This window comes from Rhinolophus hipposideros, assembly GCF_964194185.1.
Source record: "Rhinolophus hipposideros genome assembly, chromosome: 8".
Classification (NCBI taxonomy): domain Eukaryota; kingdom Metazoa; phylum Chordata; class Mammalia; order Chiroptera; family Rhinolophidae; genus Rhinolophus; species Rhinolophus hipposideros.
The window spans coordinates 31,481,739-31,497,426 of NC_138054.1; the positions used below are offsets into that span (position 1 = coordinate 31,481,739).

General features: G+C 34.6%; 1 protein-coding gene and 1 pseudogene across 11 annotated transcripts in view; both read left to right on the forward strand.

The window, feature by feature from the left end:
* Positions 1-15,688, forward strand: part of COL24A1 (collagen type XXIV alpha 1 chain) — a 308,048-nt gene that overhangs the window by 259,261 nt on the left and 33,099 nt on the right. For all 10 annotated transcript variants that reach the window (XM_081056177.1, XM_081056184.1, XM_081056178.1 and 7 more), the window contains 5 exons: positions 5,136-5,243; positions 6,878-6,985; positions 7,078-7,131; positions 7,729-7,791; positions 11,531-11,584. In XM_081056177.1, coding sequence (XP_080912303.1) covers positions 5,136-5,243; positions 6,878-6,985; positions 7,078-7,131; positions 7,729-7,791; positions 11,531-11,584 — 387 coding nt within the window. The remainder of the gene's footprint in view (positions 1-5,135; positions 5,244-6,877; positions 6,986-7,077; positions 7,132-7,728; positions 7,792-11,530; positions 11,585-15,688) is intronic.
* LOC308500912 (large ribosomal subunit protein eL29-like) lies at positions 8,092-9,122 on the forward strand (annotated as a pseudogene). The gene is made up of 2 exons: positions 8,092-8,155; positions 8,623-9,122. The product of its transcript is annotated as a large ribosomal subunit protein eL29-like (transcript).

Sequence of the window (15,688 nt, forward strand, 5' to 3'; positions counted from 1 at the left end):
AATCTTTTAGAATTTGCTTTCTCTGCGGACTACTGGTTTCTTTAATGCTTTCACCTATTTTTGTTTTATTATTTAGGGTGCTATTTATCACAATTTTGATTTTAAAACTTTTCTTGTAAAGTCGTATTCCTGTTAGAGACTGGGCTATTAATATAACACCTATGTCTCCTCTGAACATTTTGAAATGTGATATCCCAAACTCTCAGATGACCGTGACTGGATTTGCATTTATTTGCACTGATAGTCTCTAAAGTTCATCTCTTGAAATCCAAGGTTCTCATCATTCATGTGGAAAGTACAGTATCAGATAATCTGTCCCTGAGACATGAACAAAAAAGCTCACAGACCAATTAAATCACATCAGTGTAAAACACATACAAAGAAACAAGGCAAAAGAGATAGAGTAGGTTAACGCACTTAGGATAAGATGTAAGCAACATAGAAGACCCACACCGCCCGAATGAATCCAAAGTCCGCAATATGCAGATTCTCTCTCTCTCTCTCTCTCTCTCTCTCTCTCTCTCTCTCTCTCTCTCCCCCCCATCTCTCCCCTCACCCCCCTTCCTCATCCCTCTCCCCTTTCCTCTCTCCCTCCTGCTCTCTTCTTTTCCCCTTCCTTTCTTCTCTCCCTCTATAAGAATTTTGCCCTCAAAATGGTTTCTTACAAATACTGAGAGCTACTAATAAAGAGAAATGGTAAGAGATAAAATAGTCAATGTATATTGGAACAAAAAAAAAAGATTTAAAAGTCAAGCTAAGGAATGTGAATCTATATCCTATAGGTGACAGATGTCTCCCTGTAAGTCCCCAGCATCGTCATGGCACCTGGTGATATAAAATACGTTTTTATTCATTATTTTAGCGAGTTGTGTGGTTATGAAGAAACTCTACTTAGAAAGGGTAATTTTAAAAATGCATTGAATTATTTTTTTGCCATAATAAGAGAATGAAAAGATATGTGATGATATAGTCTAGAGGAAATAGGATTTGGGGGGTGGGAGGGAAAAGTACTTTAGTATAAAATTCAAAGTTGGCTTTACCTTTTAAATCCCATTTTTCCAACCAGACTTTCCACAGAAGTGATTCTAGCCTATCTTGAGCAGATCATCTCTCATACCACATTTATAACTTTAAGGGCAATATCTTTATCTTATGATCCAGTTCCATCCTACCTTCTCAATATTTTCCATTTCTGATTAGCATCAAAGGTAACTTGCCCTATTCAGAACCTCTCTAGTATATGTTATAGCTCTCTTCTCATATGACTTTTTTTTAACATTTCTGCCTTAATTATCACTATTTATATATTACATTTTATCTTTTTCACTTAATTTTAAACTTCTTGAAAACAAAAACTCTATGTGTATTACTCACAGGGCTTCCCATGGAATCTTCTGTACACATAGGTGATATTCAACAAATGTTTGTTGAATGTATGGAAGAGCTGTTGCACAACCCAATTTAGTATCCCAGGAATCAAGTCAGAAAAAAAGCAGTCATCTCTTAGAACAAGGGTCAGCAAAATTTTTCAGTAAATATTAGTAACTGTTTTTGTCTTTCCAGGGCAAAAGGCAAAATCAATGGTATATTACTTACGAATTCATGTAGCAAAAGAGAAAATAGATTTTCACTGAATTTTTTTTTTGAAATTCAAAATATAATAATTTAATACAATATTTTGTAATACAAGTCTACTAATGAGAAAAAAGTGTAATTCTTTTGGAGGGGGATAAGATTTAGCTTATTATAGTTTCCTATCATCAAAATGTTCTTTTCATGTGTTAAAGCTGACCTATTATGAGATTTTTGCATATTTTACATATTTACTTTGGAAATTTTTTTTACACAGACAGATACTTCCAAATACTGCAATTCATAAACATATGATTTTAATTGAAAATATTTATTTCTTGAAAGGAATTTCTAAAATTCTGTTAGATTCTTCTCTTGATATTTGCCTTCTAGTACATCATTACATTGTAGATTATTTATTTCCAATTGAAGATTAGGTGGAAACTCCTCAATTGCAAAGTTAAATGTGTTTTGAAATATAGAAATTTCTTATATCTAGATCTAAAAAGTGCTGCTAAAACTGCTTGAGCTCCAAAAATCTACCCACTGCAAATTTATGTGGACATGGAGATCTCACTTATTGTTTTAATTTTTGACAGGAAATATATAAAGTCTTGGTTGACCTTACTTGTGATTCAAATGTTAGCTGTCACAAAATAAGTACTACAATATACGTTTCACATGTAAGCATTGCTTTGCCTTGTAATTTTAGATTGAATTTATTACTAAACATTAGAAAGTCTGCAGCAAAACCTATTTTCTAAAGCCACTTATCATTCAATAATAGAGGCCGAGGTTGGTTTTTCTCATTCAAAAAAAATTTCAATCTCCATTTCAAAAAATCTCAGTAAAACTTTATCACTGCTAAGCCATCAAACAACTGTGTGCTAGAAAAACTCAGGATATTTAGTTTCTGTTTTGACCAAAAAAATTCATAGAACTAATGAACATTAAATCTACAAGAGTCAATGGAGTTTTCTGTTGACACTACAAGTTCAATAACACATCCTGGATTTGAGTATTTTCCTCAGAGTACCTGATGGTGAATAATACAATGAATATCCACAATCTTTAAACACCTTACATTTTCACAAGTTCTATAAATGTATCCAATAAGTCTTTTTCTGATTCATTGCTATCTATTTTATCAAATCTTAGCAGACTCCACTTCAGGTTGTACTATTTAGTATTTTTAACTTCTTTGAAAATATTCTAACCTATATTCTCCACAAAATATTCATATAGGTTAATTCTTTAGGCACTTCAAACTCAGCACTGACTCTTCAGATTAACAACTGAGTAGTATGACAGTTGTTTCCCGTTATCCATGGTTTCACTTTCTGTGGTTTCAGTTATATAGTCAACTGCAGTCCAAAAATATTAAATGGAAAACTTGAGAAATAAACAATTTTAAGCATTAAATTGCACGCCAGTCTGAGTATCGTCGTGAAATCTCACACTGTCTCCTTCATCCCACCCAAAACATGAGTCATCCCTTTGTCTATTGCATCCACATTGTATAAGCTCCTGCCCGTCAGTCACCCAGTAGCCATCTCAGTGATCAGATCAACTGTTGTTTAGGTGGCGCTTGTGTTCAGGGTACCCTTGTTTTACTTAACCATGGCTCCGGAGCACAGGAATAGTGGTGCTGGCAATTCAGGTATGACAAAGAGAAGCCATAAAGTGCTTCCTTTAAGTGGAAAGGTGAGAACAGTACACTAAGACATTTTGGGAGAGACAGAGACAACATTTACATAACGTTTATTATAGTATATTGGCATAATTATTCTGTTTTTAGTTGTTGTAAATCTCTTTTTGTACCTACTTTATAAATTAAACTTTATCATAGGTATGTACGTACATATATATACATATATATGTATGTATGTATGTATGTATGTATGTATGTATGTAAGTAAGTAAGTATAGGAAAAGACATAGTATATATAGGTCCAGTAGTATCCCCAGTTTCAGGCATCCACTCAGTGTTTTGGAACAAATCCCCCTTGGATAAGGGGGGACTTCTGTACTAAAACCAATCAGTTCTTCAAGAGGCAAGGAAAACCACTCAAAAGCTTTTTCCGTGATTTTTAATAGACTATTAATGCAGCTCTAATATCCTCAACAGTTTAAGCAACTGTTCTTGCCAAAAGCTAACAATCATAAACAAGTTTACTTTTGCTACACAATTTGAGTCACAATTGATAAGTGACTTTCCTTGCTGGGCTAATGAACCACTCAGAAATTTACTTTAGTTGCGACTTCATTTTCATTTTTTTTTTGTGGAGAAATTCTGTTGTGATAAAACATTCCATTTTAAATGTCCTAATTTTTCTATCACATTCCTATGGCGTGGGGATATTGTATCAAATGCTTGGTCTGATCATGTGGATGTATATTGTATTTTATTTTTTAGCACAGCTATGTCATTACATCATAAACACAAAGCTTTGACATCTAATTTGACAACAGATAAATAATCCGCATTTCACTGTGCTTTAAAAGCACAGCATTCAAAGTCCACTTTTTTCCCCTTTTGTTGTTGTGATATGAGCAATATGCACTAGTACTAAAACAAATAAAAGGTCACAGTGGACTCAACATACGTTCCAACCTATGAAACACTGTCAAGTTATAAGTTTATCACTGCAGTTTACAGTGCAACAAGCAGCAGTTTGAAGCAGTGTGTGCCATCTACAGTGTCGGCCACAGCTGCTCAACTGTGCCTTACGGCACCAAATGGCCATTACCCAGTATATAAAGGAATGAGTATGGCTGTGTTGCAGTAAAATTGAAATTCTAATTTCATATAATTTTCACATCTTGAAATATTATTCTTTTGATTTTTTTTCAAAATGTAAAAACTATTTCTAACTCACGGGTTCTACAAAAAAAAAAAAAAAAGTGATGGGTTGGATTTTGCCTTGCAAACCACAGTTTGCCAACCTTATTTTCGGATTTGATTTTCAGGAAATATTGCTTGCTCACTTAACTTTATTCCCAATGAAACTATTTGTAGTAAATTTTCTGGAATCATGTGTGATTGAGAAATAGAATATTCCTCCTTTTTTTATTGAGATATAGTTGACATATAACATTATATTAGTTTCAGGTGTACAATATAATGATTCAATATATGTATGTTTTGAGAAATGGTCACTACAATAAGTCTAGTTAACATCCATCAGAATACTCTTCTTAAGGAGACATTACTCAGTTATTAGAGTTGTCACGTACACCAGAGCAAAATACAAAAAGTTAGAATACAGCAAACATACTCCACACGAAGTCAGAAAGTACTGGTGCACTTTGTACTGCCTCAGTATTCTTTTTCATTAAAACCCAAGACCATTACATTAACTATAATTAGAGATTTTAGGTAAGCCAAAACATTATTTAAACATTTCACTTAATTTGAGAAAAAAACCCAGGATAACTGCCAAACATGGGCAGTGTGTCACCAGCAGCCTTTCAGAACACCAACCCCTCCTACATTTATTGAGCCCCCAGAATGGGTCTTTCAGGCACTGCCCCAGTTTTCATCTTTTATCTATGTTATTTAGGGCATCAGAGGCAGCCCAGGAAGAACAGGACTGGCTGGGTCTCCAGGTCCTCGAGGAGCAAAGGGTTCATCAGGCCTGCCAGGGAACCCAGGAGTTCTAGGCCCAAAGGTACTTGAATGTTTTGTTCTGATGCATGAGCGGTATTGACCATCCTTACTGGTACTGAGTTCATAGGCCAGATGACAGGGTGGTAAGATAAATAGCTTTTAATGGAATTTGGCTAATAATAAAAACACATTAGAAAGAAAGTGAAGGGGGTGGGGCCTTGATATATCCATTTCCCATGATAGCTACAGTGCATGTAATTTGCCAAAACAACTCATTCATCCAGGACTGGCGATGCTTTAAAAAATGCTCTTTGACTCATTTTGTTTTTGATTCCCTCTCTGTCATCCACCTTCTCCTCTAAAACAGAGAAGTCTTGTTTATTTCCAGAGACTTACTTTCCCAGATGTACTTTCTGTTCCTCTAAGTCTGAACATAACCAACCAATTAATAAATCTGATGAGTATAGATTATTTTTTTGAGTCAGAATCATAGTCACTAAGTTTTGCTTTAACATTCATTATATAGAGTACTGTCACATGCCAGTAGGCTTTCCAAACAAACCTCTCTTAGAAATATCTCAACGCGGAGTTGACCCAGACAACTAAGACATGAGTCCAATGTCTAAACCTATTTCATAAATGCCTAGGATTAAGACATTGATTCCCTCTTAACTTCATTTTCACAGTTCCACTTCTAAAGAATTTTCAGATATTCTGACCTATATAGGTAAACCAAAAATGATGCCCCAGTTGCTCACTATTTACAAATGAGCCTCTGTTAATATCCATACCATGAATAGCCCTTTCCACTAAAACTCAGGGTAGCTGGGCAAATGCTAAAACTACGGGGGAAAAATAAGAAAGCTCCCTACCTCTTAATGTGCATCTGCAATAAAAAGAGCCCATATTTGTCAAGTCCCAAAGCTGTATCTTTGTCTCAAGACAGTGGATGATAATCTTAAAGACTCTTTAATCCAAGTCTACCAAGCATTATGTTTTCATTAACCTATCTCTAAACTCCACCTGATTCCTAAGTTTATTTTTAGAAATGGTGTGAAAGATACTGCAATTCTCATTTTAAAAACAAAATAAAAATAAATTTTAAAAAGAATTGGTTTTTAAAAATAAAATAATGGTGCTGAAATATATGTTTAAAGTGAACCTTTAGGTGGTAAAGAGGGCTTATATCAGAGAAACCTTGGGAAACAGATAATGGACATTTCTTAATGATAAAATTGAAAAGATAATTGTGGCAGAAACCAGGCTTCACAATTCAGGAGGCTCTACTCTGTTTCTGGTATCAGATAGCTGATATCTCTGTATATGAAAGAAAACACAGCAAAAGAATATCAATTCAAATAAAATACAAGTTTCCTCACATACACACCACACCCTCACACCATTCTCTCTGAAGCCCCACTATCCTCCTAGAGTTACAGGTACCCTCTTCCCTCTTCTTTCCACATTTATAACCACAGTCTCTGGAATTATTTTTCCTCACTGCTACTCTTCTTGTTTATTATAATCAACTATTATTTATGTGGAAAATATTGGTGGGGAGAATGATCATGCAGAACTTGATTTCCCCAGTGCCCTGTACTATGCCTAAATACGGGCCAGCATTTGGGCTTTATTTAAAAGCTAATATTTTTATAGGTTCTAAAATCAAGATTACCTTGCTTTTTCTGTCCATAGGGTGAACAGGGGTTACCTGGCCAACCTGGAATTCAAGGTAAAAGAGGTCACCGAGGAGCACAAGGTGATCAAGGACCGTGTGGAGAGCCTGGTCTGAAAGGGCAGCCTGTATGTGCCAACTCAGAAGTTCACTAAGCACTTATTCTACAGACTGGGCCAGCATTGCACAATAATGATTATTGTACCTTTTCACATTGCAGGGCGAACATGGTATTCAAGGCTTGACAGGTTTCCAAGGATTCCCAGGCCCCAAAGTATGTTTGCATAAATTTCTGCTAGTCTTCGAGTTAACTAGAAAAAAAAGATGTTGAAATAACAATATTTAACTCAAGTCTCTGACTTTTCACTTTTTTTTAATCTGCAAATTTTCAGTTCATACAGTTATATATTTGAGTTTTGAATATGTTAATTATAACACTTATGTAACTATATATTTTCCTAGCAATTTTCTTGAATAACTTGCTTTTGTCCCCTCATTCCATTTTCCCAAACATATTATTATGAAAATTTTCAAACATACAACAAAGTTGAGAGTGTGAATGAACACCCATATACCTATTACCTAGATTCTGCCATAAACATTTTACTCGACTTTGCTTTCTCATGTACCTGTCCATTTATCCATCCCTCTCGCCCTCTCTCAATTCATCTTTGGTGTATTTCAAAGTAAGCTGAAGACCTCAGTATAATTCCTCCAAAATACTCCAGCGTGTACATCGTAAACTATCACATTCCATTTTTTTTTTTTAAGAAAGGGCAATTCTTAGTATTTTGCTACAAGATTATTCCATTTGTGAAGTGTTCCTACGGAGCTAAAGATTTTGACTTGTTATTTTTTATTGTATTTCTAGGGTCCCGAAGGCAATGCTGGCATTGTTGGCATAACAGGTCCTAAAGGTCCTACAGGACGGAGAGTAAGTGTCAAGTCATTCTACCTGCCCAGAAACTCTGATTCTTTCTTCATTGTGTGAATTAAGGTTACGAACTCTAAAATTAATATACGCCAATTAATGACTTAATAAAATGACTTATAAGAAAGAGACTCAGTAGAGCACATGCAGAGGTTCTTAGCCTTTTTACTTCATGTATTAATTTGAGCAAAAGACCCCATAGACCACCCATACTTCCCGATTCTTACTTTAAAAAACAGTCATCAGAATGAATGTGAATACTGGGTAATGTATTTATTAACTCACACTAGGAACAAAAACATAATGCAGTTTCAGGTTATAAGCATTTATACAACCAGAGACCACCCCCACGCACCACCTGGAGGAGGCTAGCCTGTGACCAGAGCTCTTCAGACCGTACTTTGAAAAATATTTCCCCATAGCTGTGTTCCCCCCGCTAAGGGGTGGGTGTCCCCAGAGAATGATGAGGAACTGCTTAAAGACTTGCAAAGATCCGATCTGAAGAACTCCTGGGTACTAGCTATTTAGTGCCTGAAATTGCAAACTGTAGCGAATGTAATTAGGATAGATAAGCCACCAGCAGCTACTGGTTATTGTTTTTATTTTTTTTGCTTTTTTGTTTTTATTAACCACAGTCTCCTAATTAATAAGATAATCTATAAAACTGAAAAAAAAAAGCCAAACGATACTTAGACTGTGGTAGTGGCACCTCTATGATCAACAGCAACTGCTAGGGCAGGGGAGGAGACAGTCAGCAGACAGAGGAAGAAGGAAAGTGGTTCAGATGCAGGAGAAAGGAATCCTGAAGAAGAACTTTAAGTTTGGGAACTGCAGGCTTCAGTGGAGACTTGACCAAGTCTAAGAACCATAGCACGTACCACCAATCTGGAAAATTGCACAGAAACGGCATCAAGAGACCCCAATCACAAACATAGGAGTCTCTTAAGTGGGTAGACCCCAAGTGCCTGAGGAACCGTGCACTTTGCCAAGAAGCACAACAAGAAAGGCCTGAAGGAGATGCAAGCCAACAATGCCAAGGCCAAGAGGGCACGGGCTGAGGCCATCAAGGCCCTCGGAAAGCCCAAGGAGGTCAAGCCCAAGATCCCAAAGGGCAGTAGCCGCAAGCTCAGTACACTTGCCTACATCACCCACCCCAAGTTTGGGAAACCTGCTCAAGCCCTCATCACCACGGGTCTCAGGCTCTGCCGGCCAAAGTCCAAGGCCAAGGCTCAAACCAAGGCCCCAGCACAGCTGAATCTGCAGCTGCAGCTCTGCCTCCTGCTCAGGCTCTGGCTCCCAAAGGTGCCCAAGCCCCCAAAAAAGCTCCAGAGTAGAGGCTTGTCTGCCAATGTGGGGGCCAAAAGACTGGTGTGACCCCTGGACTGCTGTCTGCATGGGGCTGGTGTCCTCCTGTGCTATTTGTACAAAGAAACCTGAGGCAAGTCTGTTGAAAAAGTAAAAATAAATAAATAAATAAATAAATAAATAAATATTTTAAAAAAGAACTTTACAACTGAAAACCACTATCTTGTGCAGAATATTAAATGAAAACTCAAAGTTTTGCAATTCTACACCCCTTCCCTAACTCTTACAAAATTCTTTCCAATAACACAAAGAACAGTGGTGTCATGGGAAGTGTTTATTTTAAAGACCCTTCTCAACATTTCTTCAGGTGCATATTTATTAGTTATTTTTATAATTTCTGAAGAACCATGGAAAGTTCATGCTTTTATGTGAAGTCCAATTCTTGATTATCCACAAGTGGATTATATATGGATAGGCATCTCTATGGTAAATATTGCTTTAAGTTCTTACATATATTAAGTTCTCCACTAATTAAATCCACTCATTCTAATTTTATTAAGTTCTCAATTAATTAAATCCTTTGTTGGTATTATCAAAGAGAAGTTGGCTGCCTGCCTAGCAACTGTCCTCAGCAGAGTCTTACCATGTGCTGGGTCTCTGTAGGATAGGGTCTGAACCTATATTACTTTGCAGCTCCAGAAATTTTATCAGCTCGCCATAGTAACGTTCTAGTAATAAGCCCACAAGTACTAATTTATAAGGACAGATATTCCTTTGTTAAGTCATTACAGAGACAAGTGAAAGTCTTGATAGGTTAATATTTAGCAGAAGACTATGTGCCAGGTACTGGTATACAGTTTGTGTCTCTTGAGGATCATTTAATCCTCATTAAAATCCTGTGAGATACGCTATTATCCCCATTTTGCAGATGGGGAAACTAACTCTCTGAAAAGTAATTTACTCAAGGCCACATATGGCTAGTATGCAGAGGAGCCAGACTTTGAATCCACATCAGATTGACCAAATAATATGTTAGAAAGTTGCTTGCTAATTGCATAAGTAAGGTATAGAATGGATATTAAGTGACTTAGTGCCTAGTTCTTGCTCAATAATTAATAAATATTTGATGATTGATTGAATTAAATTAATTGAAGTAGGAAATCTGGATTAACTGTCCTTCATTTCAAAGATGTATTTATGTAGTTAACTGGTACAACAATAGCACCTCATCTTTTTGACATATATAGATAAACAGACAATTTTTTGGCTATTTTGGTGTATTTTTTCTGGAGTCCATGTATACCTCTCCATTCTTTTAACAAATCATTATTTCAGAGAGTCAGGTCACGGTCAAATTTATTAGATTGAAACTTTCTTGACTTTTTTTTCAGTGATAAGCCAGTCTGGAGGATACATTTGATTAGGTTAAGAGATCAAGTCTCTTCATTTTATTGTGATCTTTGAGATTTGGGTACCATATTTACAAATTTTCACTTAAAAGTCAATCTTTGTGTTTAAACGTTATTCCACTAAATTACTTTTGAAGTAACAGGTATTTTCTTTCCTTCCAGCCCAACTTAATATTAAAGCTATCTATTGATGGACTGCGTGGCATTATAATTACCTCAATTGATAGTATTTTCTGTACCTTGGCAGAAATTAGAAAAAGAAATAGACTGTTAGGTATCTACATTTATATATTCCAGGTTAGGTGTGAGCCAGGAAGTCTGAAATTTATAGCCAATTGAAGTGGGAGTGGAGGTTGAGGGAAATAACTAAAACAAGTAGTTGTATTCATTAAGAAATGATAGGTTCCATACCTGGTTTGGGAGGAGTTGACCAGAGATATAGCTTATACAAGGTAATATTAATAATCAAATAACAGCTTAGTTTCAAAATCATTTGTCACATTTAATTCTCACAGTAGCCCTATGAAGTAAGCATTCTTATTTTACAGATGAAGAAACTGAAATTTATTTGGTCTATGTGATGCTCTCTGGTTCTTTTTCATATGTTCTCTCAATTCCATGCTGCATGCTACTCAAACGTCTGTTCCTTCAACATCTGTAAAGAAATTTATTCAAAATTTTGTTTATCATTCTATGTAGTCTTTTTATATAAAGTAATTGCTATTTTATGTAATGACACACATATAAAATGGTATCATTGAAGTTATCAACACATAAAAATTATAATGCTGATTTATCAGTTTATTAGAAATTATGCTGATGTAAATCTCCTGATAGGAAAATATGCAGAATTGTATCACACACTATAAATCAAAATTACTATGATTTCTGCTAATACTATAAAATTGTATAATAAAAACTGAAATTATGCAGACATGGACTATTTTACCATTGCACAAGAAATTTTCTAGATTTTTGTCTGAATTATACTGGCAGTGAGATTGACTGCTTTCCTTTTACTCCAACAGGGAAACACTGGCCCCCTTGGCAGAGAAGGTATAACAGGCCCAACAGGTAGAACTGTAAGTTTGTCACAATACAGGTCTTTTTTTTCCTATATTCATTTTTTTTTCTTTAATCTTATTTCTAGAGTAATATACAAAGTATCACCCTGGGTATCTGAGAAGCAAAGGACAAAAATAGAGGTACATCTTCATCTGGAAGGTGATTCCTTAGAACTTAGAGATCATGTATGTAATGAAGAAGGTGTATATAGTGAGGTAGACATTAAAACTGGAGTGGAGAAAGGAAAACAGAACTGGGGTTGGGGAGAAAGGGTTGAGTATCATAAGCATAGAAGTGATCACTAAAGCAATAAAAAGAATCAGTTTTCTGAAGGGAAGAGCATAGCAAAAGAAATGCAGACAGCTAAGATTTGAGTTCTTGGAAGTGCCCACAATAAAGGAAAGAAATAGATGGTGGGTATAGGAAAACCAGAAAAGCACAAGGTTAAGATAGATGAGTTTCAAGGAAGGAGTAGTTAACAGTGATCTTAATAAGTTGCAGTAGAAGATAGAGTACAGATTACAGTGAGAAAGGAAGTAAATGAAAATATTTCATAATATTTTCTCTCAAATTCTTACAGCAAACTTTTGGAGTAGATGTTATTTTGTCCATTTAAGATGTAAGGAAACAGCTGAAGTTGATAGAGGTTACCTGGCTATTCAAGGTGAAACAGCTAATGCATTACATAGCTGCTGTTTCTTATTTCAGGACCAGTGCTCTTACCACCCATTCAAGATATGTCTGGAAAGGAAACTGTGATAGTATATGCCAGTGCCTTAAGAAATTTGGCTATGAAATAAGACAGAAATGAGACAATGGTTAAGGAGGTGATCATGAAGAGTTTTACAATACTACTAATAATGTCAACATACAAGAACAGGAGCACAATAGAAAGAGGCAAAGTGAGACTTGGAGAGAAAAGATTCATTCCCTGCAGGGAATTGATATTTTCAATCATTTGGAAGTGTTATATAGACAGACACAGGGTTTTAAAATACAAAATTGAATGCTTCCATTTTATACTTATAGTATTCAGTATAACTATTCTCTTCAGTAAATTTAGAGAAGAATTCACCAACAAAGTTACTGGATTTTTAATTTTAAAAAAGTCAAGTGTATGACTTGACATTTCTCTAGACTTTCAGCATTTACCACTCAGAGCTATATAGTCTAAGTGGGAGATTGTAAGTGGGAGAATTCTCATACTTCCGTGGGTGGTTCTTCAGCTAACTAAGAAACACATACTGTTTTGATTATGGAATGATTGTACTCCTCTGTCAAAAATGTGAAATATTAATTGGTCAAAGAAAATATGATAAAGAAATGGCTCAATCAAAACATACTGTGTTTTGTTTATAAATAGTTCTTTAGGGACCATATACTAATCAGCATGCACATCAAATTTTTTTTCATATTCTATTTTTTCTGTTCTAAAAAGAAACTTCTAAGAAAAGTTTATTATGAAAGAATGAGCATTTGAGAATGGGAAAATATTGTGGGGAAAAAAATAGTGGTGGTGAGGTGAGGGACGTGCTTTTCTGAATAAGAAAACAATACTTCAAAGTAACTATAAGTGAAACTATTTGGTAGCACAAAGAAATAAATAACTAGATCAATGCAATAGGCTAGGGCCCAGAATTAGATCTCACAATATACAGGAATTTAAATATAACAAAACTTGTATATCAGTTAGGATGATTTGGGCTGCAAGTAATAGGAACCTTGAATCAAACTGCTTTATCAGTAAAAAAAATTATGTCACATTATGGGAAGCCCAGACGAAGGAAGGACTTAAGATTTTGTTAATTTAGAGACTCAATCGTGTTATCCAAGACCAGATTCTTTCCATATCTCTACTCTGCCATCCTGAATATTGGCTTCATAATTAGGTTTGTAGCAAGATGGCTACAATTTCTCAGGAGTCACATCTAAATATAATTATCCCAAGTAAACAATGATCTATAACCCTACTTTAGGAAAAATAAAACTTTTTCCAGAAATCTTCCATTGCAGTTTTCTTGTGTCTAATGACCGGGATTCAGCCTCATACCCACTCCTACACCAGTGACAGGGAAGGGAGATAGATTTACTTTTAGTCCCATCACTGGTGTAAGAAACTAGAACTCTATTTCACCCAATTTTTTTTTAATTCCCAGGTAAACTTTTAAAGATTTTAATGTGAAAAAAAAAAGTGAAACAATTAAAGTCTTAGGAAAACTAACTAGAAAACTAAAGTATAGCTTACAGGTTGGAGAGACCTTTTATATAAGATAGTAATTCTGAACTATAAAAGAACAGAAAATATATTTGAGTATTTGAAAAATTTTTAATTTCATATGAAAGAGATTCCATAAATACAGTCAAAAATTAATATAAGTTGGGGAAAAGTAATTGCAAAGCATATACCATAATGGGCTAATGTATAGAGAGCTCTTACAAATTGGTATGAAAACTCAATAGAAAAATGAAGAAAAAATTCAAAAGGTCAATATTTATTTGAAAAGATACTCTCTTAACTTAGAGAAATGCAAACTAAAGTAATAATGAGATATTACATCTAACCTCTCAGAAGGGGACATAGGGAGAATGGTCCTCTTGTTTATTACTGGTAGAAATGTAAATTATAGTCTTTATGGAAAGACATCTGTTAAAATATACATACCTACATATATCCTTTGACCAAGCACTTCCACTTAGAGGAATTTGTCCCATAGACATAAAAGCACTCAAAACACTGAGGAAATTTTACAAAGATTTTTTCACAACACTGTTTGTATTGACAGAAAAGCTTGGTATCACATAAGTGTAGAGGAATGGTTGAGTAACTTGTGGTCTGGCTATTTAATGGAATATAGTGCAACTATTAAAAAGTATGAGTTATATCTAGTTTGTCTGACTTGCAATTGTTTTATGGTATATTGCTAAGTATGCGAAATCTGATACATAAAAGAGAATATAATATGATATCAGTATTAAAAACATGACCAACCACCCATACATATGTAAATATGTCTGTCAATATTTGATTAGAAAAAAGTAGGAAGAGATATGCACCAAGTTGTTAATACTGGGTTGGAGGTGGTGGAGGGCATAAAAAAAAGTTCTGTAAAGATATCTTAAAAATCAGTTTTCAGAAGTTAACATCCTAGTTTAAAATGGGTTAAGGACAAGATAGGAAACAAAAGAAGTAATATAAATGGTGAATAAATAAGATAGTATTTTTACCTTGCAAGGTAAAAAAAGAATGATAGTATATGGCACATATCAGAAGAAGTATACACTCCCATATATCGCAGGTGTGCATACAATTTCAAACATTCAGAGCAATTCTACAGAGCATAAGGTCATCTATCACAGTGGTTTTTTATCAGGACAAAAATTAGAAAATAACTAATAGGAAATTCAATAGAGTATTATAGTTTATTAAATACTAGGTAAGCATTATAATTATCTAGAAGAATGTGGATTGATATGGAAGAACATTCATATTATATTGTGAAGGTATAAATTCAGGTTACAGAAAAGATGAATGTATTATCTCATTTTTTTTACTAACAAACAATACATATCTAATTTCCACAAAAATGAACACAAAAATATTAACAGGAGTTTAAAAAGCATTAGGTCCACCCAAGAACAGCAGGCTACACATTCTCTTCAAGTACACATGGAATAGTCATCAAAATAGACCATATTTTGAGTCATAAAACAAATTTTACTAAACTTAAAAGAACTGAAGTTCTATAAGATGTGTTCTCTGGCTATAATGGAATTAAACTAAAAAATCAATAAACTAGAAAGACAATAGTAAAATCTTCAAACACTTGAATATTAAACTATACACTTCTAAATAATCCATGGATAAAAGAGGAAGTTTCAAAATTTATAGAATATTTGGAACTGAATGAAAATGTATCCAGTGTATCAAAATTTGTGGGATATACCTCAAATGGAGGAATAGAAAGAGACAATAAAGGAGAAAGAGAAAAGCACCCTAGAAACAAGGTTTTGAAAGGCTGAGGGAAACAAATATTAGAAGAATTTAACCTGTTAATTTCCTTTCTAAATTGTTTTGTATTGGATTGTCAATCAGCTGTTTGACTTAATTGAATGATAAGCAG